Source organism: Sus scrofa, chromosome 3 (assembly GCF_054392235.1).
Source record: "Sus scrofa isolate SSC_HxYL_T2T_F1_AM1 chromosome 3, Sscrofa_HxYL_maternal_Yorkshire_Landrace_v2.0, whole genome shotgun sequence".
NCBI classification, from domain to species: Eukaryota; Metazoa; Chordata; class Mammalia; order Artiodactyla; family Suidae; genus Sus; species Sus scrofa.
The window spans coordinates 127,296,085-127,323,774 of record NC_139385.1 but is presented as its reverse complement, the minus strand read 5'-3'; the positions used below and the strand labels follow the sequence as shown (position 1 = coordinate 127,323,774).

Below are 27,690 nucleotides of genomic sequence, written 5' to 3'. Positions count from 1 at the left end.
ACAGAGGAGGAGATTAAGGCGGGGGTGGGAGTGGAGCGGAGGATTGGCCAGTGTCACCACTTTGGGCCCAGGTCTCTCAGATGATAAATCTTCCACATGCTCTTGTCCACCACATGGGCTGAGCCAACCGCTTGGACCCCAGGTGTGTCTAAGATGAAAATCCGGGACGAAGCTCTGATTGGGGAACCGTGAGCGAGGCTGCAGGGTGCAGACTTGGGCGAAGGGGTTCGCAGAGCTCTCTGCACCTGCAGGGGGAGATCAAAAACCCACCCAGTCTAAAGCCGGCCTTGTTTCACTCTGTGCTTTTCCTCCCGTGAACCCATGAGCTTGTTTGGCAGCTGTCATTCTGGCATGTACGGCTGTGGGCCGATGTGGTTGGCTCCTTGAGTGCTTGGGGTACGGGAAAAGGATCCCCGGAAGAACGGAGGCAGCCCCAGAGTCTGTCACCAGGAAAGGGACAGGCCTCAGAAAAGACACTGGAGTGGGAAGGTGAGACAAAGGACGGAAATCCTAATCTCTCCAGCTCTGCTTGTCTGGCCCAGACTTTGAGGCGGGCTCCTGGGTGTGAGCTCAAGTGTGGTCGATGCCACATGGGGGCCGCCCTGTGGAGCTGGGGTGGGCCTGACCAGGGCCTGGGGGTCTCCTGGAGGACAGCGGGGAGCAGCTTTACCAGGCCACCTCTTTCCAGTGTTCTCACCCACCTCCTGACCTATTGCTCTGTTTTATTTCCCAAGTCTCTGACTAAGTCTTGTTCAAATGTTACAGCCTGGCCCCCGGGATGCAGAGAGAACCAGGGGAAGAGACTTGTTCACGTGTGAGTCCGTGGTTGTTTTGGTTTTTTGTTTTTCTTTTTTGGCCACTCCCAGGCACATTGGCGTTCGCCGGCCAGAGATCACATCTGAGCTGCAGTTGCAACCTCAGCCGCTGCTGTGGCAATGCAGGATCCTTAACCCACTGTGCTGGGCCACGGGAGCCACGCTGGGCTGCATCTCAGCACTCCCAAGGTGCCGACAACCCTGTTGCGCCACAGCAGGAGCTCCTGAGACCGGGTTTTAAGCCAGCAGCATGGGGGGGGCAGGAGTATGGAGCCTCCACTGAGGCCCCGCCCACACAGCAACCTGGAAGGTGCTGGAGGAGAGGGGACTGTGTGTCTCTCAGCACCAGCAAGGAGAGAGACCCCCATCCCCAGGCAGTCCACCCTGGCAGCATCAGCAGCTGGCCCGCCTGTCAGTGAATTAGGGATGCCGGCGCCTGCCCTGCCTCTCCCGGGTCCGTGTGGCCGTCTAATGAGGGAGAGGAGATGCAGAAACACTCCAGAAAGCCCACAGCACCAGGCAAATGTGAAGCGTCATCATGAAAAGCTTAAATGTGCGGGTCTAAAGGAGAAGCAACATCTGGGAAGGAATTACTGCGATTTAAGAGGAGGATGCGGGCCTGTTTGTAACAGTGAAATCTGGAAACAGTGTCTGAATTTTTATTTTTATTTTTTAAACTGGTTCGCATTCTCATCATGAAGCTGTGGTGTGAACGTCCAGATGTTCGAAGCAAAATTGTCAAAAATGAGTTGTGTCCTGGAGGCGTTTTCCTTCCTTCTACAGAGCCTTCCTGAGCAGCTACTGCGTGCCAGGTGCTACGCGCTCCGCCCTCTTAATGCCAAGGTGGCTGAGTCAGCTTAACAGGTTTGTCGGCGGCACCTCTGCCCTTCCGTCCAGCTTGCCACCTTCAGGAAAGTCAAGGTCGTCCCAGTTCCGGATCTAGTCACTTGAGAGGTTGGGTACACGTGCTGGCACTGGGCGGTGGGACTGAGTTGGGGGAATCTAGTTAAGCGAGTTGCTGGGGTTTGTGGGGAGAAGTTGATTTGCAGCTTTTTTCCCCAGAAATGTCTTGGTCCTGGTTTCTGGCAGAGCGCTGTCGTGGTGTAACTTAGCAGGCAGGCTGGCGGGCACCCCATTCCTTGCCTCCGCATTCTCCACGCCCGGACTAGCCCAGGGGGACCAGGAGAAGCCTCCTTTGGTGACGCTGTGCTCTTTTCTTGATATTCTCCAGGGATTCACCTGGAGAGTGTCCATAGTCCAGAGAGAGCAGAACTTCTGGAGGGGGGTTTTCAGGAGGAGAAGGGGTGAAGGCACTGGGGAGGGGGTCTAGGCAAAGAGCTCGGGTGTGGGTCTGGCCCCAGAAGTGGAGGAATGCTAGGGGTGCCTGGGGGCAAGGGGCCCAGGCAGAGGAGGAGGAAGGGTCCAGACTGGCTGGATTCTCCCGGGGCCCCTGCCACGGAGGGCTTCTGGTCAGGGAGCGATGTGACCCGTTCTGGGGTTGAGCACCCCTCAGGTGGCGGCAGGGCCCCTCAGGGGGGCTCCTGCTGTGGTTGAGGTGAGAGGCGTGGGGGCCTCCCCGGGCATCCATAGCGGAGATTGGGGGGAACTGCTCTGAGCAGCGCTGCGGGGGGCAGCGGTGCCCGGCCCTGTGATGAGGGTCTGGCAGCAGCAGATGTGCAGGAAAGTCAATCCCAGCCCCGTGCAGTCTCAGGTGGATGGGGTACAATTGATTGCAGGGTGGGGGGTCTGCAAACAAACCTCAGTGCTATGGTTGTGACCCCCCCACACACAAAGCCCTACTCCCTGACAGAATCTTACTCCCTTGAGCTGAATTTTTCTCTGGTTGGAAAGAATTTAATTTTTCGCTTGAGGCGGGGTGGGGGTGGGGTGAATGAGATAGAGGCTGAGAAACACTGAGTTAATGTTAACTGCATCCGGGGGAGTGGCCTTCCTGCCGACAGAGGTTTGTGGTAGGTGTAGGATGGCATCTGTGGCTTCTCTGCTGTGGGAGGGTCTGCACGAGGTGAGAGGGTCCCTTGGGGACCTGACCACCTCTAGAGCATCTAGGGGCTGCCGAGAAGCAGGGATATAGTTGGGGGAGTAGCCAGTTGGATCACAGGGCTGGTTTGGGCTCACCAGCACCTGACTGGAAGGCAGACCTCCACTGTCACCTGCGCTTGTATTCAGCCCAGGGTGGTGACTGCAGAGAAAACACAAGACACCTCTGAGCTCCTCATTGATTGGGTCCCAGGAACAAGTGGGCCCAAATTCAGAACAAAGATGTGGGACAGGCGGCAGAGATCTAGAGTTCCAGTTCTAGCTCCCTCCCTCGGCCACTTGCTCTGTGACTTAAGGCAGTTCTTATTTTCTATGAGCCTCAGTTTCCTCATCTATAAAATGGGAGTACTAATAGGATCAGATTCATAAACGTGACAGAGGTAAATGAGGAACTGTGGACGCCTAGGCTTTGTAAACATCGAACATTATGAAAATACAGCTATTAGCCTTCAATCAGAGGTCGCGGCCTCCGAAGATCCTCTTTCTTTGAGGAACACATGCTGCAGAAAAGCTCACCAGGCATCACATCCCTACCGTGGAAACCGTGTAATGGATCTCATCCGCGGCCAGTTTGGGCTCCTTAATGGACAGAAGCAGACTCGGCGTTGTGCTGGGTCGGCTCACTTGCTCCACCTTTGCATCTTAACCCCCCCTCCTTTTAAAAGCAATGCCTTCTGTACTGCTTAGTCCATGAACTGTCAAGAACCTGGATAAACACTCCGAAAGAGTGCTCATCTGGGGGCTGGCAAGATGCCTGCAGGCTTTGGTGAACCCATGGTTGATATTATTAATGGATGGCCTGTTTTCCTCTCTTAAAAGAAAGAGGATGTGAATGAGCATTGCCCTTGCAAAGACACAGTCAGAGCAAATGTCCCCGCCTGTGCCAGGGGTACCAGAGGGTCCTGCATCTGGGCTGACAGGAGAGTGGGTGTGAGAGCTGGCTTTCCCACTATAGTCTCCAGCCTCCAGTTCCTTTGCTTTTTTTTCTTCCGAAGAAAGAATCCTGGTTTCCCAGTTGGCTGAGGGGTGGTGAGCTAGCCGGGCACTGGAGCCATAATTGGGTAGCATGGTCAAGACCCAGGCAGGGCTGCTTTCTGATCCTGCATCAAACACAAGCCTCCCTAATTGGTTTCTCCTCTCATAAGGCAAGTTTCTCTCCAAAAAATTGGTTATCTTTTATAGGGAAGTAAAAAAAATCCTGGGGCCCTTGTTTATAATTCTCTTGGCTATCAATTTGGTCCATGTCGGGAACCAACTTTATTTATAGACTTAGAATGGGTCTCAGAAATTTCTTTGAGTTTAATTTTGAGGCTCTCCTGGCATTTAGGCAGCTACTTAATCCAAACAGCCCATTTGTGGGTCTTGGTTTCATATTGGCCTTTATGCCCTGTCAAACTCAATTAGCATCTCTTAAGGGCCTTGAGAAGGTGAAGGACTTAAGACCAATTTCACAGGCATTGACTTATTACCTACAGTACTTTTTTAAAGTAGAAAGTCCCTCATCCTTTGCCTTTTTAAATGCTATTTTCCTCAAGCCCCAAAGCTGCCCTCCGTTGATGAGATTAGTGGGAGGGAAGGGGTCAGTTTGACTAGATATGTCAAAAGTCAAGTGCAGAGGTAGAACCTTTAGCTCCCTGGGGATGGAAAACCATACCCATCCCCCTGTGAATTCCCGGGTTTCTTCCCTGAGAGTCATTTTCCCAGGCCATGGTGTTTGCAAACTTAAGGTTTTACAGCACCATCTTGGGAACAAAATTATTACTAGAAATCGGTTTCTAGTCATGTATTTTAAAATCACTTTAAATACCATGCATCTCCTTTGGGTCAAATGTGTTTAGGTGGATGGAGTAGCTTAAAGCCCTCCTGGGAAGAAAAGACAGGGAGGGAAAGGCCTATTTACACCCCCATGTGATGGGTGCTGTGGGCCAGAGATTCACACAGTAGTATAATATCTGTTCTCAGGGTGTCCAGGACTTGAATGTAGGGAGTAGAGGTTGGGGTGGGAGAAAGAAGAGTAAGAAGAGCAAAGAAATGAAATTACTGAGACATCAGCGAATATCACCTCTGAGCCGAGAACAGCTCGAAACCCCTCATGGGAGGAGCATCTGGTTGGGGTGAGCAGACATGTCATCAAGGAGGTGTGACTTGCCCTGGGACTGTGAGTGGCTGATGGTGACAGTGAGATGCTGATGCTCACACTGAGGATGATAATTATGTCCCAGTCTCTCTAGTTTTACGCACGGGAAACGAGAGTTCATAGACATTAAATAATTTAGCCAGTGTCACAAAACTAAGGGCCATGTCAGAATTCTAATTCAGATGCCTGATTTCAACGTCCTGCTTCTGAGAATGTGTTCATTAGGGTCTTGACAGGAAACAGACACATTCAAACGTGAGGTTCAGAGGGAGTTCAAAGAAAGGACTCTTTGCAATGGTGTAGATGCAGTAGGATGAGGGCAATAGCCCAGGCTCCTAACGGGGGCAAGGGGAGGGAGGCCGAGAGAAAGTTACGTGAAGCCCTCCCTCTACCCAACACCAACCAGGGCCATGACCTTCAGCAGAGGGTCACAGCCATCCCATGCAGACCCTGCAGGAGGAAGGGTAGTGGGGGAGGAAACGCCCAGTGCCCCGCACCCCCACCCCAGTCCCCCGGCTCCTCCTGGCCTTTGCATTGGCTGAACCTAACTAGAAGTCACAGGGTCTCAGAGCTGGAGGGGTGCCCTCCACGCAGGCCAGGTGAGCCTCCTGGGACACAGAACGGGATGGAAAGCAGACCTGGAGGAGCGAGCAGAAGATAGCCAGCACAGCCTGTGACCCGTCAGCTCACGTTAGGATCTGCTCCTAAGCACATTAGGGAACAGTCCCAAAGAACTCAGCCTTGCATGTGGTTTATTTTTGTTCTGAACCTTGTTTCGGTTATCGCCTCTAGAAGTAGCCTCTGGGGACCACAGAGGAGGAAGGACGAGGCCATTGTCCTCAGAGTAGGTGAGACAGCCCTGGTGGCTCGCCCTCTGCAGTGCCCCTCTGCGCCTGTCTGGACGGTGCCGTGTTGGTCTGGCACAGCCTGGAGAGTTGCGCCATCTGGGTTGGAGAGAAGGGAAGCAGATTAACTTGACAATGGCAAGCGAGAGGTTTGTCTCAAGAGAGTGAGAGCTCTTTCTAAAGCTTGGTGGTCAGGATCTGGGGCTCTCAGTTAGTAGCCTTTAGTGTGGCCCGCAAGGCCCTGTGCAATCTGGATTCTCGCTCCTCCAGCTAAATGTCCCATAGACTCTCCAGTGTCCGGCGACAGGGGCTCCATGTCAATCCAGGAAGATAACTGTCAGGCTCCCCCTGGGGCGTTTGCATGTCAGCCTCTCGGGAGGAGGCTTACTCCCCTGACCGGCCCCCACGCCCAGCTTCTGCTCCACTTCTACTCTAATAAAGAGCCCTGGCCACCTTCTAATAGACTGGACAGTTTGTACTTTTGTCACCGAGTCCGAGCTCGTACGACTCGCTGCGTGACAGGCCAGTAAATCGAGAGCCAAGTTGTTGGGGACAAGGAATAGTGACTTGGTTTGGAAAGCTGGCAGACCAAGAGGATGGTGGACACGTGTCCCAAAGAACCGTCTTACCTGAGTTGGGATTCAGGCTTCTTGTGTTCTAAAAGGGGACGAATAAAGTCAGACATTTCCTGGCTCTGGTCCGCCTCCAGAAGGGACGTGTTCATTTCTTCCTTCCTGAAGTCATTCACAGGGAGGCCTGGTCAGGATGTTTCCTGTGAGCTGAACAAAGGTATTTTAGCTTAATGATCATTACTTCGGAGGCAGCGTTCCCAGAGATGGGCCATTATGCATAATTTAAGCGTATAGGCAATATCCCTTTCGTGATTAACTTGTAATAGAATATAAAGTTTCTTTTCTCTTACGCTTATTCTTAGGTTTATTGTTTATTCTATGTTTCCACCTACTAGAAGATGAACTCCTTGAAGGCGGGAGTTTGTTTTTGTTTTTCTGTTTTGCTCGTTTGCATGCCCAGTGCCTAGAACGCTGCCTGACACATAACGGACACACCATTAATATGCATTAAATGAATGAATGGGTAAATAAATGAATGAGATGCTCAAGGATCTGTCCCCTCGACCTCTCTCTTCACCAGCACCTATCTGCCAAGGATCGTTCCCAGAAATCCCTCGATCTCTTCTTATCACCAGTACTGTCAATACTTTGTGGCCAAAGGGATCAATTTAAGCGTGTGCTTCACACCAGCCTGGTAGAGGAAATGGACTCATGACTTTGGCTCTGTGTCGAAATTAAATGGTGACCTTGGCTTACGTTGCCTCCCAACCGAGGTTATTTCTTTATCATAAAGGGAGCATTCTATCCTTGGGAAAAATAATATTTTTTGCCGCCTTCAGCTTTAAAATGGCTATTTGATATGGCCCGCATGTGCCTGTCAGCAGCAGCTGAAAAAAAATCGAGTTGAGAGACTCGGAGAAAGACCCATTGCGCCGTCCAAGAGAAGCTCGTCACAAGGCGGAATTAGTTTACAATAACTTACTTACCTGTCGGCATCCTTCGCATCACCTTGAAGCTTCCGCCTGCCATCCGGGACTCTGGAGTGCTAGGAGGGAAAAGGAAAATCAATTGATAATGATATATTCAGTTTAGAAAAATACATTGATTCCCAGGGAATGATAGTCGTGCATTTTTTTGCAGTGGAAGATGCCGTTTCCTGTCGTGCAGACGGCTTTCACATATATTATCCTGGGAAGAGGAGACTAGGAATAGCCCTACCTCCCCATCATAAAGAGGCCTTCCACCGACACATTGTTTTAAACACCTTCTCTCCAGGGAGCCCATCCTTTGTCTCCTCAAGGTCTTTTTGTCCATTGTCTGAAAGAAGTGATGATTTGTGTTTGTAATTCCAGAGTTTGTGTCCTGTTCTCTTTTCAGCATTAGATCAAGCCTTAAAATTTCCTGGTTTTTCCCATCTCTTGGTTTGGATTAGATGGGAGGGAATGCCATTATTCTCTCCCTTTTTGGGTGTTAAGGGCTCTACTGTGAGATTAGGGCTTTGTGTGTTTGGGGGATGGCAGAGCATGATCTAGTGTCTGCCCCTTGGGGTTCTCAGCTACCAACTCAGCCACCCTTATCTTGGCTGCTGGGGCAGAATCTGGGCACACACTCTGTGAGATGCCCACACCGGGAAATCCAAGATAGGGACAAGCCTCCACTTAGGGTGGGGACCATCTAAGCTTCTGGCATTCCAAGGCGATCTCTTTGCCACAGGTGATACCTCTTCCCCACCCCACCGCCACCCTTCTCCCATCTCTTTTTAGACGGCCTGGCCTCCTGGTGATGCGCACGTGGCACTAAGTGTTGGTGGCCATCGGGGACTTTGCATCCTGGGGACGAATCCCGAGCTTGCCAGAGACGGACGGCAAAAGGTAAGTCCCCTCACCTTGAAATCAGAAAGGCACCAGATGTGGGCCAGCTCTTCTCCCCGCCACTGGTTTACTGGGGACGTGAAGTCAATGGAGCTGGTCCTCTCGCCCTTTCGGTCAATGAGATTTTTACCATGGACGTGATATTGACTGGTACCCAGAGCCAAGCTAAGCCATCTGGGCCCCCGTCTTCCTGGAGTCAACCCGTGAGCATGACTGTCACTCTTCTTCACTCAGCTGGGGCTCTGGTCCCACAGGAGGTTGGCTCTGGGGTGGGCCAGCAGCTAGGTGACTCTTAAACTCCTCAAAAACTATAGTTCTTTTGTGACAACTTTTCTGGATATTAAAAGAGTATTATTAAATATGATTAAGATTTACTTGCTCATTGTAAAAATACTTTCAAAGGTGGCACCTAAAGTCATATGAATTACTACTCATAATTGTAATCCCAAGAAATAACCATTTTAGTGTCCTTTTCCAGGCTTTTTTCCTATGCATATGCATAAAGTGTGCACACACACACATGCACACACACAAGTGAGGTCACACTGTATGTACTACTTGGTCATGCATTATTGTGACTTTGCAGTAACTCGCAGTTACCTTTTTCAGTAAGTATAAATCTGTGGCATTTTTAAAGGCTTCAAATCCTAAGGTTATAATAAGCTATACAATTTACTTAACCAGTGCTTTAATAATGGACATTTAGTGTATTTTTAATATTTCACTCTTACAAATATAACAAACATTTTTGCATATATATCTTTGCATAGTTGTTTATTTCCTAGGATTAAATTTATAGAGGTCTGACTTAAATTTTTGATTCAGGATTTTTCCAGTCTGGATTGAAGACCAGGCGGCCAGGAGAGTTGGGGGGGGGACGTGACCTACCTTGTGAGGACAGAAGTCTGATGAAACCAATGAGCAAGCTGGGCCTGGGAGGAAGGTGGGAGGACGGGCGTGGGCACTGGGATTCAGGACCATTGAGGTTGAGCTGGCCTGGAGGAGCATGTCTTGATGGCACTTGAGCCTTTGGAATTCCAGGGACCAAAGCCACCTCTGCATAACTCCTAGGATTCGATGCTAGGCAAGCTCAGGTGCTGCATTCTCAGTGGTGCCCTCTGACCAGGAGCCTCGTGGCCTCTGCCTGGGGCCAGCTTATAGCCTGGACTCCAGCTTCCTTCCACAGCAGGTCCCAATTGTCTGCTGGTCAGAGAGCTTTCTCTGTGGACTCAGAGACCTTGGGGTTGGGGTGCCCTCCAGTCCCAGAGCTCTTGCACAAACAAAAGGGACCCCGAGCTGCAGGCAACCACAGTGTCAGCAGGAAGCAGGAGGAGGCTCCAGGCAGGGCCTGAACCAGCTGCCAAAATAGAAGAAGCATCCACGTGCATCCAGCCTGCTGCCACCCGGCAGCCTGGTAGGGGGGCCCACGTGGGCAGATGGGCTCCTGACCTTGAAAGTTGTTGGGCTGTAGGCACACTCCTAAGGGCACCGCTGACTGGCGGGACAGCTGCCCCGCTAGTCACCCTGGACACTAGGGAACACTTTCCTTCTGTGACTGTCAGGCCAGAGGAGGGGGACGTGGAAAACTAGACAGTTAAGCTTTGGTTTGGTGACTGTGGCATTCCCAACTCTTGGAGGGGGCAAAGGTGGAGTTAGGTGTCTGAGTAAAGATCCAGGAAATTCTCTCTACAGAGCTCAGCTTTCCAAGTTTTTGCCGTGAGTGAGGCGGGGGGTGACAAGGATGGAGAAACCCAGGGCAGTGGGGTTGACGGCCGTTACCTGGGGGTCTTCTCTTCCCTGCCTCTGACACAGGGTGACATATGGCTCTTATTCATCCCCACCTTCCAGAGGCACATGTTGTGGGATCGGGAGAGGCCTTGAAAGTGATCTCACCAGGCAGATCTGCTGGGATACACCCCTTGTGGGCATCAACCTCTGTGCCCACCAGACCAATCTTCCCACTCTGGCAGTACTCCTAGGCACCTGGCCAGATCCCTGCTGTGTATCCTGCAGCAAAGCGGGGTCTGCTCAGAAGCAAAGCGTGGAGCAGAGGCAAAGCTCTCTGCTTGGCAGTGGCTTGATGAAAATCCTCTACCTCAGCAGGAGCTCGGTACCAGAACCAGCCAGCAGGAGGGAAATCTGATGCCACCACTGCAATGCATGATCCTGGCCCAGGTGGGGCTGAGGGGGGTAAAGCCGAGGACCCACTTCATGCAGAAACGCAGGCTGAGCCAAGAGTGGCAAGGGCAGACACGGAGGCTGCGAGGGGACAAAGGGCAGTGTGGGGAGCGCGCTTGTGCAGCATCCCCAGGCTCCATCCTGGGACTGTCCTGGGAGGCTGGGAGGTGACAAAGTGTGGCATGGAGAGTGACCCTGTGTAGCATCCCCAGCCTTTATCCCGGGACCATCTCAGTGCTGCCCACCCAGGCCCCTAGTCCCCCTGCATCCTGGAAGGACCCTGCGTATGTCTCCAGGTGGGATGGGACTCCCATATGATGGGACTTGGAGCTGTTCCACTAGAGGACACTGGGTGCTGTGCCCTGGACCGTCACACTCACAGCAGCTTCACCCGGCAAAGCCATCCCGAAGGTGCCTTTGCTGACCACACTCGCGTCCTCTGCCTGCCTTCCCCCCTCGCTCCACGCAGCCTGGCTTCATTGGCTCCCCAGCCCCTCCTGCCTCCTTCTCTCACTTACCTGGCCCCCGTTTGGCATCCACCCTGAGGATGGACCTGTGAGCTATTTCAGTGCTGCTTTCACCAGCTCAAACAAGCTGTCACCCACTTGTCCTTTATTCTTGCTGCCTGTCCTGACCCCACCCTGGGAACTTCAGCAACCCCTGCCTCTCCTGGCAGTCTGGGTGCTCAGGCCACTGAGGAGGCCACGTAACCATGCATGGGCACAGATCCTTCAGCAGAGCCCTCAGCCCTTCCCCGGGCATCCTTCGGGCATCACTGGCCCATTCCCTACCTGGTCCCTGCAGCTGTCCCCGCCTTCCCCATTGTCCTCAGAACCTCCAGCTGGCCTTCGAGATCAGCAGACTACCTCCCTGCTAGTTTCATCGAGAAACAGAGCCTCCCTCTCCCTGGGTTCGGATGGGCTGCATCTCTCCATCTTCCTGGCTACTCCCGCCCCTCTTCCTCCATCTGCCTGTAAATGAGTGTTGGTGCCACGAGGCCTTCCCCAGCTTCCCTGTCTCTCAACAACCCCCTCCCCTCCACTTCCTCTGCTTCGCCTGTCCCCTGGGCTTGATTCTCTGATGGCACCTCTGTCCTCAGGTCCCAACCACTTCTCCAGAGCTATGAGAGTCCATTACCCACCTGTGTGATCACCTCTCAGACTCAGCCTGGCCACCGAAGCCACCTCATTGCTATGAAGCCTTTAGGGGTGCCTCAGCCCCCGCCCCTCCCTCCACTGTGAACCTGGGTCTCCTTTGCCTTGAACCTCTCATGTTCCTTCTGGACCATGAGCTTGTGGAGGTCAGGGACCATTCTCTTATACCCCCATGGTGAGATCAGGTGATCTTATCCTGTTCAGCAATCACAGGAGGGTAGAATAGAGTGACCCCACAGGCAGTGTGACAGATGGGCCCCTGCGCATGGAGACAGCCCACTGGGCTCCCGTCCCAGATGCATCACTAACTCCAGAGGCTCCATCGCCTCTGCTTTAAATGAAGAATAACCCCCCCACACACACATTTCCTCGCTCCCAGAGGAAGGTTGACAGGTTCAGAGGCAAAATGTCACCACCTAGGCCAGCAATACTCAGCCTGCAGTGAATAGTGCAGTCCCTTGGAGAGCTTTGAAAAGTCTAGAGGCCTGGGTTCTTCCCCTCAAGCTTCTAATTTAGTCGTTCTCATGGGGCTGGGCATCCAGGTACCTTAAATCCTTAACCACGACCCTCACCTCAAAGATGTTCCCCAATTCTTGGATTCTGAGCCCTGAGGAATTGAGGTGGAGGTTATGGAGATGTGGCCACACAAAATTCCTGTATATGTAATTTATCTACACTTTCAGATACTCTAAAACCTACCCCCCGGATCGAGCCGTCTGAAGGCGGGATTCCTTGGCCATGGCACACCGTCACCCCTGTTCGTCGCATTCCACCTCCAAAAGCTTTTTCTTGAACGCTCCCGGCTATTAGAAGATCTTTTTTTCCCATGGATCATATGGATATGGCCACATTTAGGATTTTCTGGCAGTTAGTGTCCCTGCGACCCCTCTGCGGGGACCCTTGGGTGAACCGCCTCTGATTTCAGCACAGAAATCTTCTCGCACGCCCTTGTCATAGTACCTCGTATGGATCATATCGTGACAGATCAGCTCCTTGTTTGCCTCTTCTAAGCCTAAACCGTGGCTCTCAACCCCGGCTGCACATTAAATTCACCTAGGGAAATGAAAAATTCTAAAATCTGGCTGCACACCAAATCGGTTAAATCAGAATCTCTCCGCCTGGGACCCAGGCATTAGTATTTTTGTGAAGCTCCCCAGACAGTTCCAAGGTGAGGCCAAGGTCCGAGGCGCTGCCAAGCCTGGAGGCAAATCTCTGACCCACCTGTAGCAAACCTCTGGGACTTCCCAGGTGTGGTTTCACGCAGGCGGCCTGCCCGGCGCCACTTCCCGCCCCCGCCCTCGCTCATCCCTCTCCGGTGCTTGATGTGCACTGTCTCACAGCATCCCTTTAAGGCTCCTTCCGTCCTTTCTGAAACTCGGGGAGGTGAAAACAAGCAGGATAGAAAGCTTCCTGCTTTTCTCTGGCTGGGCCCTGGGCACAGCTCCTGCCCAGCAGGCCTCCCAGGAGAGAGGGTTGCAGACCCCCCGCCCCACCCACAGGTGCCAGGCCAGCGCCCTGGGTTCTGGTGACCCCTCAGTGGGGAACTGCAGCCCACTGTGCCAAGAGCTCCCTAAGGCCCGTGAGGGAGGCTCGGTCAGTTCATGGCATCTGCGTGCTGATGGGGGACTGGGGCCAAGAGGGGACCGACAGGGTGGCCGACCAGAGCATCAGTGTGCCCAGGACGGCGGCTGTGCCACCCTCGTCGGCCCTCCCTGGTCTGTGAGACTCGGACCCGTGTTGAACAGCACGCTGAGGTCCTCGGCCAAAGGCAGGTGGTGCCCGGGGTGGACCTTTCCTCGTTTCCAGGTGCAAAGCTGTTCAGGAACATTTACACACAGGGAGGGAAGTTCCCTTAGCTAAGTGGGGTGGGGACAGGCACACATAGCAGTTCACTCTAGATGCAAAAACCTTATTTGGCACCTGGGCTAGAAATAGCTTATCTGCAAACCTCAGAGTTTATTTTTGCGGCCAAGTTTGATTTTCTAAGCGACCTGTCTCCTTCCTTACCTTGCACCTACCCCAGAGGCCAGGGCTGCCGGGAACAGTCGTGCATTTGTGACCTACAGGAGGGCACTGGCCCGGGGGGGATGGGGGCTGACACCTAGGCTGCACCCTGCAAGCTTTGCTGTGCTCTGTGAGTGCTCAAAGGGAGGGCCGCCTCCATAACTTGCCCAGAAATGCCAAATAGGCTAGTGGAGGCCCTGCCAGAACCCCATTCGGGAGAGCACCATGCAAGCATTCTTCCAGTGACTGTGTAAAGAGGCTCCCATATATGTGGGCTTCTGTCTCTTATTGATGATCTAGTATATTCGCAGGTCACTCAGAACTTTTAAGCTTTTGTCTTCCAATCAGAAATGCTCTTTTTCTTGCAACATGACAGAGCCAGAGTTCTGAGGGCTGTAGGAGGCATGCCCCCGCATGGTAAAACAGAAGGATAGTCCAACACACACTCATTCATTCATTCAGGCATTTATTGGCAGCCCCGTTGTATATTGTTCTAGGTCCAGAAGCCAGAGAGGTCAGACAGAAGTCTGTCCTCAAAGAGCTGGCAGTCCGGTGGGGAAATCAGCAACTAAACACATTCTTAAAATATGATGTGATACGGAGTTCCCGTCGTGGCACAGCGGAAACAAATCCAACTAGGAACCATGAGGTTGCAGGTTCGATCCCTGGCCTCGCTCAGTGGGTTAGGGATCCGGCATTGCCATGAGCTGCAGTGTAGGTTGCAGGCATGGCTCAGATCTGGTGTTGCTGTGGCGGTGGCGTAGGCCAGCAGCTGCAGCTCCAATTCAACCCCTGGCCTGGGAACTTCCATGTGCTGCAGGTGTGACTGTAAAAAGACAAAAAAACAAATTAAAAAATAAAATAGATGCAACAGTAGGGATTTATACAGTGTGCTATGGAAGAACTTGTTTCCTCAAAAAATGTTTCTTGAGCATCTGCTCTCTGCCAGGCATTATTCCAAGCCCGGGGGAGACCGCAGTGACCATATGAGAGAAAATCCCTGACCCAGAGCTCACACTTGAGAGCACGTGAGCACTTAGCAACTAACTTAGTTTGGTCAAAACCACAGGCTTCCAAGAAGAGGTAACTTCACTCTCTGGAAGTGTGTGTGTGTGTGTGTGTGTGTGTGTGTGTGTGTGTGTGTGTGTGAGACGTGCATGCATGCATGTTCACAGACAGCATTTTCGGCAACATGAACAGTCTGTGCCAAAACCTGAAGATGTGAAAGGACTGGCGAGCTCAGAGCATAAGTGCTTAGGAGACCCTGAGGTTTGGGACATGTGGCTGGAAAGGTGATTGGGTCTCGGCCGTGGGGCGTGGAGGGCCATGCTAAGCCTCCAGAAGCCATCCTCTCAGATAATGGAGACAGAGCTGCACAGAGACAGCTCACAGCACAGCTCCTCATGAACCGCCTGACCCCTGACCCCCAGAGACCCTCAGGCAGCCTCTGGGTCAGGGCAGCCGCTGCCCAGTCCTACTTTGTTAGAATGTCCAAGGCTAGGATCGCATGGCTGACTCTTACCTCTTGCCATGACCCAGGGCTTTCAGTTTGCAAAGTGTTTTCACGTAAGTTCATCTACCCAGTCATGAGGGAGACCCTAGGAGGTAGACAGGGAGGGGTTATTGTTGTCAATTAATGATATCCAGCAATAAGCTAAGGTGAGGAGAGGGCCAGTGTCTTGCCTGAGATCACACAGCCAAAGCAGAGTGGGAACCGGAGGCCTTGTCTCTATGTCAACTGCCGCTCCTTAGACGGACGCCTGAGAGCTCTGAGCGAGTGTGCATCAGCGCCTGCCCGACTTCTGCAAACATTATCTGAGCACCTACAATGTGTCAAATCCATTGGTCACATTCAAGTGACCGTTCTCTGGGATTCGATGTAGTCCCACCCCCATCCAAGAAAAAAAACTGGAAGAGTCACGTCTGAGTTGCCCTCCTCCCACCCACCATGACCAAGAGACCCAAGGAGCACAGTCAGCCAGGCCCAGGTTGTCACCCGCTTGTGCCAAGTTCACCAGGGAACTGAGTTACCATTGCAGGCTGGAGACCACTCCACTCCCTCACCGCGTCCTCTCATCCAGACCCCTCGGAGGAGCATTAATTACAGCTGCCAATAGGTATTTCCCCTCTCACTTGTAAGGGAGCTGGATGCTAACAGAATCGGGCAAACTCAAGCCTCATTCACAGAGCTGAGCTTCCCTGTGTAAGACAGATGCAGCCTAGCAACCCTCACTGGCCCTTCTTTTGATTTGTAGCAACTCATTTAGATAAAAGCTTCTGGTTCGTGAGGTAGCAACAACAACAAAAAATCATTAAAAGCATATTTCTGCTTTTACAAAGTAACCTAGTAACAGCGCAGGAGGTAACAATTAACCCGGCCCCCTTCCTCCAGGTACACAGGCAGCTGCTGAAGATGGGAAATGAAAGTCAGGACACAAAAAAGGTCTATCCAGGGTCCCTTCTCAGATCGGTGCTCCCGCTCAGGGAGGTACACAAGGCCGCCCCCACCAGCCAGCCAGAGAGCCTCGCCCTCCCATTAGCACGTACAGGAGGCATCCTGTCTCTCCAGCCCAGAATAAACAGTGCGATGATTTATTTAACACCAGTTCGAAGCTTTTTAAATGCATCTGAAATGCTTGGCATCTTGCACAGGTGAGCACAGAGCCGCACTCCTGGCTTTGTGAATCAGATAAAGTGAATCTGACCCCGTACCCACGGGTCAAACTCGCCTCCCGTGACCTCCACCCCAACACTCTTGTACGCATGCACCGCCTCTGCTCCCGTCCAGACCGACCCTGTGCTTCTAACTGACCCCGCTTGTGTGCATTGCACCTCCGGGCGCGTGTCTTGCTAAGCCTGCATCCCCAGAATAGCCTCTCCCATCCCTACCCACCTCCTGGAAAAGTGCTCCCAGGCCACCCACCCCCGGGATTTTGTCTCCTCCTCTGACTTCCTAATGCTCATCTCTCCCCAGCACCCATTTGGTTTCTCTTGGGTCAAGCACAGTCCTTTCATTGTCCAGCGTGCCCCACACCCCTGTGTGCTCAGAGCCCAGCATGTACTAACACTGCAGAACAAGTCATCACAGAAGTTCAACTCACACGGCCTTTGGTGGTGCTCCTGGGTCCCTCAGCCCCTCTGCTTCCCTTCTGACACAGAACCTTCTTACTTGGCACCTGGCTGTTTTCTTGTCTGCCTTAGGAGACAGCTGGGAGCCCCTTGAGGACAGGAGCTATGTCTCTGTCACTTGGCCCCTCCCTAAACCCGGCATAAAGAAGGCTCTGGTACATTTATGGGATGAGTGAGTGTCATGTGTGCCCTGCCCAGAAGCATCTCATTTAGCCTGTCTCACCTGCGTGTGCTCAGGGTCCTGCCACGCCATCAGAACAGCTCACAGCTACCCACCTTAGGGGAGTGAGGCCAGTGCACTCACCAGCCACTGCCTCATGGGGACACCACGCACCCCAGGCCAGAGCTCTCCCTTCTGCTGTTCAAGCACAGTCCTCTGTCCAGGAGGTAGACACTGGTGGTACACAGAGTCTCAAGATCCTCGATTTCACAACTACGCCACATTGAGAAAGGTGTGTGCAAAGAGACCTCACAGCATTCATTCGAGGCACACTTGGAGTAAGCAGCCTAGCGCTCTAGTGCACAGACAGTGGAAGCAGCCTGCCTGGGTCCCCACCCCAGCCCCGCCCTCTCTCCGCCCTGTGACTCCGGCATAGGATTGACCCCCTCCCCATGCCTTGGTTTCTTCACCTGCAAAATAGGGGTTATAAACACACCTACCTTGAAGGGGGGTTGAAAGGACTAAATAATTACCCTAATACTAGGCCTAGAGTGATGCACGAAACCCAGTCCAGTACAAGGGCTCGCTGTTGTTATCCTAAGGCCCAGGACCCCGCTAAGTCACGGACTTAATTATACTCTCTTCAGCACCAAATGCACCTTGAAGGAAGGTGTTGGTGGGGCCACCTCCTTCCTATGCCCCCATGCCTGTCACCCCATGGTCCTTGCTTTCTGCTGCCAGGGAGGCGGCCACCCTCAGCCTACAGGGATCCCCGAGAGCTGCTGGGCTGCAATCCAATTCTCCACGGACAACGCAGAGGGTCCCAGCGCCCCCCTCTCTTCCGTTAGGGACTCTCCCAGCACCATTGCAAAGGACTGGAGCTCCTGTTCGGCCCCCAGTTGCCCCAAGAGCCTAAACCCGGACTGTGGAAAAATGACCATCCGAGACACTGGGGCTTGCCCCACCCGGGTATGCCACTGGCTGGCGCTGGGACCCAGAAGCCTGTCCCCGTCTCTCTCTGGATCTCAGTCTCTTGATCTGTGTCCTGAAGGGGCGGGATCCATGATTGACCCCCCAGGGCCAAGGAGGCTCCACCTGCATGTGGCCACACAGGGGCTTCTGGGACGCCACCACAATTAGCACTGTGGCTTCAGAAGGTATGTCAGCATGTCCTTGGGGCATCTGTCATTAACAATTATGAAGTCATTATCTGGTAAATAATTCATAACCCAAGAGATGGGATAAGCCGCCAATAAACAATAATCCATTTAGAACGAGGCTTGGCAAGGGCGCGTGCAGCCGGCGGTGGTGCCGCTAACTCTTGCCTCTGGTGTCTGGCTTAGGAGCCCAGCTCAGGCCTGGCCCCTCTGAAGCCCTCCCTCCCCACCCCGACCAGAGGCATCCCCCTGCCCTGGCCCAGCAGGATTTAGTCTCTGAATAGCAAGGATAGATATTGAGTGCCAACCAAGGGCCACGGGCTATGCTGCACAATTCCCATGTTCTTTCTCCTCAGATGCCCCCAGCCCTATGGACAGACGTGAGTACTGCTTGTGGCCCCTTTACGGCTAAGTCAACTCAAGTTCTGAAAGGCGAAATTACTTACCCAAGGTCGGAACGTGAGGGCTCTGGGATTCAGGTCCACGTGACTCTGAGCCGGTAGGTCCCCCTCCTTCCTACCATGAGTCTTAACCTCTGGCCGCTTGTCTGGCCTGTGTCTCCATGTGACCTATGTCCTCCCACTTAAGCTGGGGGCCCTGGAGGCCTAGTTCCCCCTGCCGGGCTCCCCTCACCCAGGGTGGGGCCCTGAAGGTGTTTCGGCCTTACCTGCTACCTGGCTAGTTAGTAGTGTAATTAGGCTTGGTGGTGGTGTTTGGGGGCCAACCCTAGGCCCCTGGGGCGGGGAATGGGAGGGCATGTCTTAGACGCCGATTCTGGAGACCCATCGTCTCACGGGCCTGGTGCACGTCCCGTATCAGGGGTGACACCGCAGCCCTCTGGCCCTGCTGCCTCCGAGGACTCCATCCTGGGGAAGAGGCTCTGTGCCCAGATGGTGCGAACCGGCCTGTGTGGGCTGCTCTTTAGGATCCGGTTAGCTCTGCCGAGAGCTGCTCCTCTCCTGCCCCTACAGTCACCCTGCCCTTAAGGCCAGATGCTCGCCCAGCATCAATGGGACCATTTCAGAGACCTGCGCAGAGGCCCCAAGTCAGGAAAGGACCCGAGGGAGAAGAGGGGACATCTCTCACTTTCTTGGCTTCTCCCGGGTGGGGGCCCCAGGGACATAGCAGCACTGGTGCCTCCACCTCCCCGAGGCCTGCTGTCGTGACCCTTCTTGATTACCCTTCTCAGGCAACCAGAGTCAGGCCACTCTGGGAGCTGGAAGGACGGGGTGGAGCTGCTGGGTGCCAGGCCCGAAACTGTCACACATCTGGAACGGTGCACAGACCTCGTGGCCAGGCTGTGTGGCGGAGGAAGCCTCAGTGGTTCCCAGGCAGGCTGATTTCTCAATAACCACAGTAACCAGCCCCAGGAGAGGCCCCTTTTACCCTTCTGACCTCTCCTACTGTGGGCAGCAGGGTGGTCAGGACTGGGAGACACGAAGGCCAGGACAAGGGGTCCCTTGCTGCCTCCCGAAGAGCTGAAAACAGTCGGAACCTGCCCATCTCTGAAAAGGACTCCCTGAGGAGGCCCTGGTCCTGTCCCGCTGGTCAGGCTCCCACACAGACGCTGTTCCTGGGCCCTTCCTGAACAGCTTTGCATCCAGAAATGAGGAAAGGTCCACCCTGGGCACCACCTGCCTTTGGCCGAGGCCTCGGCATATTGTTCAGCACGAGGCCGAGTCTCACAGACCAGGGAGGGCCAACGAGGGTGGCACAGCCGCCGTCCTGGGCACACTGATGCTCTGGCCAGCCACCCTGTCAGTCCCCTCTTGGCCCCAGTCCCCCATCAGCACACAGATGCCATGAACTGACCGAGCCTCCCTCACGGGCCTTAGGGAGCTCTTGGCACAGTGGGCTGCAGTTCCCCACTGAGGGGTCACCAGAACCCAGGGCGCTGGCCTGGCACCTGTGGGTGGGGCGGGGGGTCTGCAACCCTCTCTCCTGGGAGGCCTGCTGGGCAGGAGCTGTGCCCAGGGCCCAGCCAGAGAAAAGCAGGAAGCTTTCTATCCTGCTTGTTTTCACCTCCCCGAGTTTCAGAAAGGACGGAAGGAGCCTTAAAGGGATGCTGTGAGACAGTGCACATCAAGCACCGGAGAGGGATGAGCGAGGGCGGGGGCGGGAAGTGGCGCCGGGCAGGCCGCCTGCGTGAAACCACACCTGGGAAGTCCCAGAGGTTTGCTACAGGTGGGTCAGAGATTTGCCTCCAGGCTTGGCAGCGCCTCGGACCTCGGCCTCACCTTGGAACCGTCTGAGGATGCTGGTGGCTAATGTGAGACATCTGCCTCTTGCTTATCCCCAAAGAAGGGGCACACCCCCTGTGTTCAGGGCTTTGTTCTGTGGGGCTGGTCCTTCCTCTCTGGCAGCTCCAACCTGAGACCCCTGCACCGCTCCAGGGAGCTCCCGGAAGCTCCCTCTTCTAGGCTGGCTCCTCCTGCCCGTCAGGACCAGACTTTCAGGGCCTGTTGTGGACAGATTGATGGAAAACAAATCTATCTTTGAGGGCTGGAGTTCTCAGCCCCAGCAAAGGAGTGAAAGGGTCGGCTTTTGTCGGGAGGGAGGGGCATGGCACGTCCATGGGCTATGACAGATGGCAAGTACTGCCTCCCTACAACCCCCCAAAAATGATGCTCTGTTACACGTGCGCTCCCGTGGAATTTGTCCCCAAGTTCTCGGCGAGGAGTGCTGCAGGGCTGCGAAGTGATGTCCCGTGGAGGAGGAGCCGGGGACCTCCTGGGCCTTCCCTGGTCCTTCTCCTCCTCCTCCAGTGAGCCCTGGGGATGGAGCGGCCCTGACACCGAAGCCTGTGCCCACAGATCTCCAGGGAGGGAAATTCCATCAGCTCCCGGAGTCCCGGTTCCGGCGGCTCCAAGAGGCTCTGCTTCTATCTGACCTAAATCTCCCTTGCTGCCATTTAAGCCCATCTTCCCTTGTTTTGTTTTGAGTGGAAATGGAGAACAGCTAGTCCCCAGCTGCCTCCTAAAACAGGGTGAGTCAGAAGTCCTTCGTACCTCCTGCCACGCGGACGCCTTCTCTGAAAGCTGTCCTGTTGCATCCCTTCCTCCCAAGTCTCTGAGAGAACAGCCTGCACACTGATGCCGGGGACAAGGCTTCCCCCCCGCCCCGCCGCCGCCCCCAGGGGAGGAGGAGGGGCTTGGGGGCAGCACAATGCTGAGGTGGCCCCTGAGGATGCTGAGTGAACAGGGGGAGGAGCAGGGGGAGAGGGGCGTGTGCGTGGATCCACACCCCAGGGCGAAAAGCACAGGGATGGAATCTGGCCAGGTTGCTGGGGGTGCTTCCGGAAGGAGGTGACAGCCGCCCGTGTTAAATTCCAGAGGCAGGAGGGAGCCGACATGAAAGAAAAGGCCAGGCTTTCAGGTTCCTCCCCTCCAGGTTCTAGACTGGGTTTGAAAAACACGGTTCTCTGAGTTACATTCCTCTTTGCTCCAGAGCTTAAGCAGATTTTGCCCAGCCTGCCTCAGCTGGTGATGCATCAGTAGATTCGCATCTTCACAGGGTCCTTCAGTTTTCAGTGAGCCTTTGAGGGGTGGGGAGGGGGAGCCACCCCCAGGTGGGCGAGGGCCCAGACCCACAAGCAGACATTCTGTGTGTGTTACAGGGGGAGGGTCTGCTGGCCTCTCTATCTCCTAGGCCTCTAGGCTTCTGTCTCATTTTTACGTCTTTTTTTTACTTCTGGGAGCAAATACTTGCCACTTGCTGTCGCTATTTTGTAGGCCACTGAAGCCAGTTCCTGGAAGAGTTGGGTTCGTAGTTTAAAAAAAAATAAATTAAATTAAATTGGAAAGCAGTAGATCGCAGCTAAGTTCTGAGTTTAAAAAGCAATGATGCTGAGGGTCCCTGACAGCGCTCAGGCAGGATGCAGTGAACACGAGAGAAGAATTTTTATTTTCCTTAGGCCAGTGGAATTAAAACCTTCCTACTCTGTCAGACACATGGCGAGAAACTGAATCCCGTTTTCCTCAGCGGTTATCTAACTGCAATACTGAGATGAGCAAGGTCATCTGACTTTTTTTTTTTCCATTGCCGGGTCAAAACCCCCTCTAAACTACTCTGCCTTAACACACAGGGATCCAAAAAAAAAAAAAAAAATGCATTGATTGGATTTAAATAATGGAATTGCCATTAATAACTTCCATAAAAGATGATTGATTCTGACTTGGATTTATGGGAAGTTAGGGCTTGTAAAAGTAATCAGAGTGGTAGTTGTTCAATATTAATGCACCCCTCCTCCTCGAGGCTGGTTAAATGGATGGGCTCCCAGCCAAACACCCCCCATCCCATGCCAGGGGCTGGGTCACGGGGCCTCTGGAGGGTGGGGAAGGCAACCAGGGCCTAGTCCAGGTACCCACTCTGCCAGTCTAGCAAGCCAGGCTGCACCCTGTCCCTCCTGCCTTCACACTGGATTCTGCTGTGGGTGAGCCCAGCCGCTTTCCCCTCTCCTGGAAAAGCCTCTGCTCCCCCTGACGGCCCAGATCGTCCCTCCCTCTCCTGGCACCCGGCCTAAGAGCTCCCATCCTCTGGGGGCCTGCTCCCAGCCCCTCTGCCGGTGGGTGGCGGGTGGCTGTTCCAGCCACTGCCGCCTGTGGCTCTGCTATTCTTCTACCCAGAGCTCTGATGAGCAGACCTTTAGCGCAGGGACCTGTGGGCTGGGGGTTTCAGAAGGAGTTTCTCCAGTGATTCTTTACTTCTGCTCAGGAAAGGGTGGAGGTGAGCCCCAGGTCCTCCAGGAAAGCGGTGGCCGGGCCCTACGTGGCCTAGGGCTCTTCTTCCAAAGGGCCAATCGGTGATAGAGGGAACGGGGCGGGGAGGGGGTCATTCCCGTCCTGGTGCTGATACCTCCCACTCAGGCCAGCGTCCCGCCCAGCCTGGCCATCAGCCCTGCTCCTAACCCTCCACTCTCAGGCAGCTGCCTCGTTCATCCCCATCCAAGCCCTTTGAAACCCTTGTCACTGTCCTCCAGCCCTCTGGGTGCTATTGATCTCCTGTCCCTCAGCTATAACCCGGCAACTCCCAGACGTGTGCCCAGGGTCCATCCGCCATGTCCCCCTGCCCTCCCGGGATGACCCCCAGGTGCCACAAGTCCTCACAGAATTCACCATCTTTCCTCCTCTCCCCATGCTCCCCACCTCTGAGAAGGGCCGCGCCATCTACCCAGTCCCCGGGTCAGAAGCGTGAGAGTGCCCCCAGCCCTCTCTCTGTCACTCTCCAGTGCCCCCCTCCAGGGGCTCCGCTCGGCCTCCTAACCTCTCCGCATCCTCCCCCTCCATCCCCGCTGCTCTCGACTTGGTTCCACAGGTACTCGCCCCTTCTAACCTCGTGACCCTGCCGTGGTCTCCCCCTCATTCTTCTCCTTCTCTCCCTCCCTCCGTGTCCCTTCCAGTTCCTGCCCACTGGCCTCCAGGGGTCACACCAGTGATCCCTCAAGGGAGCGACCACACTGCCAGTCTCCCTGGAATCTGCAGGATAAGGTCCGGACATCTGCCTTTGGAAGCCCCTCCCCCGTGCTGACAGCACCGCCCGTGATCACATGCTTTACACTACTCGACACCTGATGCCTTCTCCATGCTGTTTCCTCCACCTGCAGTGCCATTCCCATCACCCTCTCTGGGCTTGCCCACTTCAGCTTCCTCCCAAGGCAGAATCAGCCATTCTCTCCTGTTCCCGTGACATGCTGTTCATGCCTTGAGGGCAGGAAGGAAATGAACCTCTGAGGGCCTTCCTTATCAGGCATGTTCGGGGCCGCCTGCCTTGCCCACACCACCTTCTGGAAACATCTGTACCCTCCCACAACCCCTGCTGCTGAGAGCAGGTCACCTGCCCCCCACCCCTCTAGGCTCAGTTCACAGACAAGGGGCAGATTCCTAATGTCAAGGGTGCCCTTCTGTCGGCTGGCCAGCAACGTGAGACTGATCACTGTTGACTTTTAAAAGTTAGCTAGACCAATAGGATCTCTCTGCAGAGAACCAGAGAGCATTCCGCTGGGTCTGGGCACCTTGGCCAATTGGCAATATAGATGCAAGATGAGGAATGATTCTGGAGCTCTGTGCAGCACAAAGTCGAGTCTCAAAGACAGTGATTGGGAGGGAAAGGAAAAGGGAGATGAAGGCCCAGGAGAAGCAGAACCTTGAGCAAGAGACAGCTCGTGGTGGCTGGTCCTTGAAGCTATCCCCGTTCTGCCAGCTTGCTGGCTGCTTTTGAAACCTCACCATAATCTCCTGAGTCCTACCCTTTCACATGAGCTGGTGGGGATAGTTCTCTTTGGCCCTACAATGGCTGCTTTTAAGTGCCTTGCAGTAATCCTGCAACTAGGTATTATTATTATCATTATCATTATTGCCATTTTTGCACATGGTCTACTGAGGCTCAAACACATTAGATAACAGGCTTAGGAGCACCGGGCGAGGAAGCAACAAGCCACGATGTGGGCCAGTCTTTCTCACGTAGAGCAGCACCCCTTCCTCAGCACCAGCCACCTCCTGGCAGGGTGTTCACCATGCCCTGTCTCCCACGGGGCCGTCAGCTCCTGGAAGACAGGGCTGTCTCATTCACCCCCACTGCCCAGCATGGGCTGTAGCACCACACAGGCATCAAGTGTCTGATGAGTATAGTTTAATTTCTTTTTTTTTCTTCATTTGTGTTTTCTTTTAGAGCCACACCTGTGGCATATGGAGGTTCCCAGGCTAGGGGTCAAATCAGAGCTGCAGCTGCCAGCCTACACCACGGCCACAGCAACTCGAGCCACGTCTGTGACCTACACCACAGCTCACAGCAACGCCAGATCCTTAACCCACTGAGGGAGGCCAGGGATTGAACTCGCATCCTCATGGATTCTAGTTGGGCTCATTAACCGCTGGGCCACGAAGAGAACTCCTATAGTTTAATTTCCATATGGCCCACCGGCAGAAGCATTGAACTCTGAGCCCAAAAGCTAGAATTCAAGTCCTGCCCCTCTCCATGGTGGTGTTGTCTTGGGCAGATCGCATTCCTCCCCTCACTGCCTGCACAGTGGCAAGAGTCTGAGGTGTACAGGCGGACCTCCTGCTGTTGCACTTGGCTTTAGCGAGCTTCACAGACACTGCATTTTTTGCAAATTGAAGGTTTGTGGCCGTCGTCCTGCGTCAAGCAAGTCTGTCGGCACCATTTTCCCAACAGCACTTGCTCACTTCCTGTCTCTGTGTCACATTGAGGTCATTCTCTCAAGACTTCAAACTTCATTTTTGGATGTGTGATGGTGACCTGTCATCAGAGAGCTTCGATGTGACTGTTGCAAAAAGATTGCGTCTCGTTGAGGGTTCAGATGATGGTTTGCATTTTTCAGCAATAAAGTATTATGTATTAAGGTACGCACGGTGGGTTTTTTAGACAAGAGGCTGTCTCACAGGCTATAGTATAGTGTAAACATAATTTTGATGTGCGCTGGGAAACCGAAAAACATGTGTGACTCGCCTTATTGAGATCCTCACTTTATCGCCTTGGGTCTGGAACCAAACCCGAAAGAGCGCCAAGGTATTTCTGTAATGGGCACTTGGGCGAGATGCCATCTGCGCGCCTTGCCGGCTCTAGAATCCCGTGGCTTGTCACCGCTGGCCTGCCTACCTCACGGGAATGACGTAAAGCCGAGCGCTCCACTTGCCCGGCCAGCTGGGTGTTTGCCCCAACCTGTTCTTGCAAATAGCGCTGGCCTTTTCCGCTCAGTTCCCTGGAGGCTCTCTCGCCTTTTCTTTCATTGCCTGCTGTTTGCGAGGGATTTGTGCTGCGGCCAAGCGGGCCGTGATTTTCATGCGCCCCTGATAGCAGCTTTATCTAATGAGGATGCTTACACATATTTTCATTCTTAAAAAAAAAATCGGCTATTAATTTGTCAGAATTATTCATATTTTGCTGATGATATTTTCCATGTATCTAATCAGGGAGCTCATGAATAGAAATGAAACTATTTAAATACAGAGATGGTGTACATTGTAAGATCTTGTTTTCTCAAGCTGTTTCATAATGCAGTGAATACATTTATTTCTTCTAAAAACAGGGTTTGCAACCATCAAAAAAAAAGTTTTCAAGTCTTTGATTAAATATGACTCTATTCATATTGATGTGAATAAATATGCTAAATTGGTGGGGGGGGGCATACGTGTGTGTGGCTGCCCGCACGTGCATGTCTGAGGCCTGTGCTCATTAGAAGCATGTTTCCTGGTTTTCTCCGTAGGGACCGGAGACTGTTTTCAGTGAGAAAAATGGAAAAACACGTTTGGATCAAATCTTTAGGATGGATGGATGGCAAAGCGAACATACAAATTGAAATGGGGCTGAATAATATTCGAGATAATTATTTGTACAAGGTAGACTTTTCAACTGCTCAGAATTCCAGCAGCACTTACCTACATTGAAAGAGGCTTAGAATCATTAAACAAAGCCAGATATTAAATATACTACTGCTATCTCCCGAAACATTAGCAAGTAATGTAAAACACATGGCATCTACTCAATGGAAAATCTGAGAATACAAATTATAATAGTTGTCTTATAAGACCTCTGGGAAGCTTGAGCTAAATTGCTTAATTCCATTAATAACAAACTATTACTCTAGCTATTAAAGTAACATAAGGTAATGGAGATCATGTCGGGAGATTGCACTGAGGCTCTTTCTTCACCCAGCACAAATTTATTCAGGGGCATTGATAGATTTTAATTGACTATGGCAACTGAATAGCAACAAAGGAAATTGAATGTCTTTTGAAAAGCTCCACATTTTGTAGAAGCAAATAGCAACACCAGAGTGAAGGTTTGGGGCCGCTGGGAAGGACGTTGGGGACCAGCAGCTTCCCCTGAAAATCGAAATGCTTTCCTGCGATCATAACAAGAAATTCCTCGGGAACAGGCACACGCCACTGGCCCGAGCATCTTTTTCAGCTCCGTGCAGTTCAAATTGAAATGAAACCAGTCCACGCTGCTGTAAAGACACAGCACCCTTCCAAGATAATAGGAGAGGCTGAAGGTGCCGAGTCTTCTCCAGGGAGTTCTGAGAACAGGGTTTGTTTCTGCCTAAGGGCCCAGCAATGGTGTGAGTGACTCCGCAGCATGACGCTGAAGCTCAGGACCACTGAAGACCCCTCAGTAGCCATCAGGATGGACTCTTGGGACCTGTCACCTACTCTCTCTTCTGCTTCTTGGTCCTCTCTCTTCTGCTTCATGGTCCTTCTGTCCACACCCTCTTGCCCTCAGGGTACCTGCCCTGCATCTCACACAGGCCTTGCTTTGTCTGAAGTTAGTTGCGGCATTAGTCTGCTGGGGCCCTAACACGATCCCACAGACGGGTGACTTAACCCATAGAAACTTTATTTCTCACTGTTCTGGAGGCTGGATGTTCAAGATCAGAGTGCCAGCATAGTCAGGTTCTGGTGGGGGAGGTCTCTCTTCCTGGCATGCAGACGGCTACTTTCTTACGGGCGGGGTGGGGTGGGGACACTCCAGCTTTCTCTGGTGTCTCTTCTCACAAGGACCCTAATCCTATTGGATCAAACATAATCCACCCTTATGACTTCATGTAACCTTAATTCCCTAAAGCCTTTCTTTCCAAACACAGTCACATTAGGGC

General features: G+C 53.3%; 1 protein-coding gene across 7 annotated transcripts in view; it reads left to right on the top strand.

The window, feature by feature from the left end:
* Window positions 1-27,690, top strand: part of KLHL29 (kelch like family member 29) — a 306,457-nt gene that overhangs the window by 78,636 nt on the left and 200,131 nt on the right. For 5 of the 7 annotated variants that reach the window (XM_085019780.1, XM_085019779.1, XM_085019778.1 and 2 more), the window contains one exon: window positions 8,191-8,298. The exons of 1 other annotated variant lie outside the window; for it this stretch is intronic. In XM_085019780.1, coding sequence (XP_084875906.1) covers window positions 8,191-8,298 — 108 coding nt within the window. Of the gene's footprint in view, window positions 1-8,190; window positions 8,299-18,436; window positions 18,580-27,690 lie in introns of all 7 variants that reach the window. One more of the 7 variants, XM_085019783.1, reaches the window with a different exon arrangement.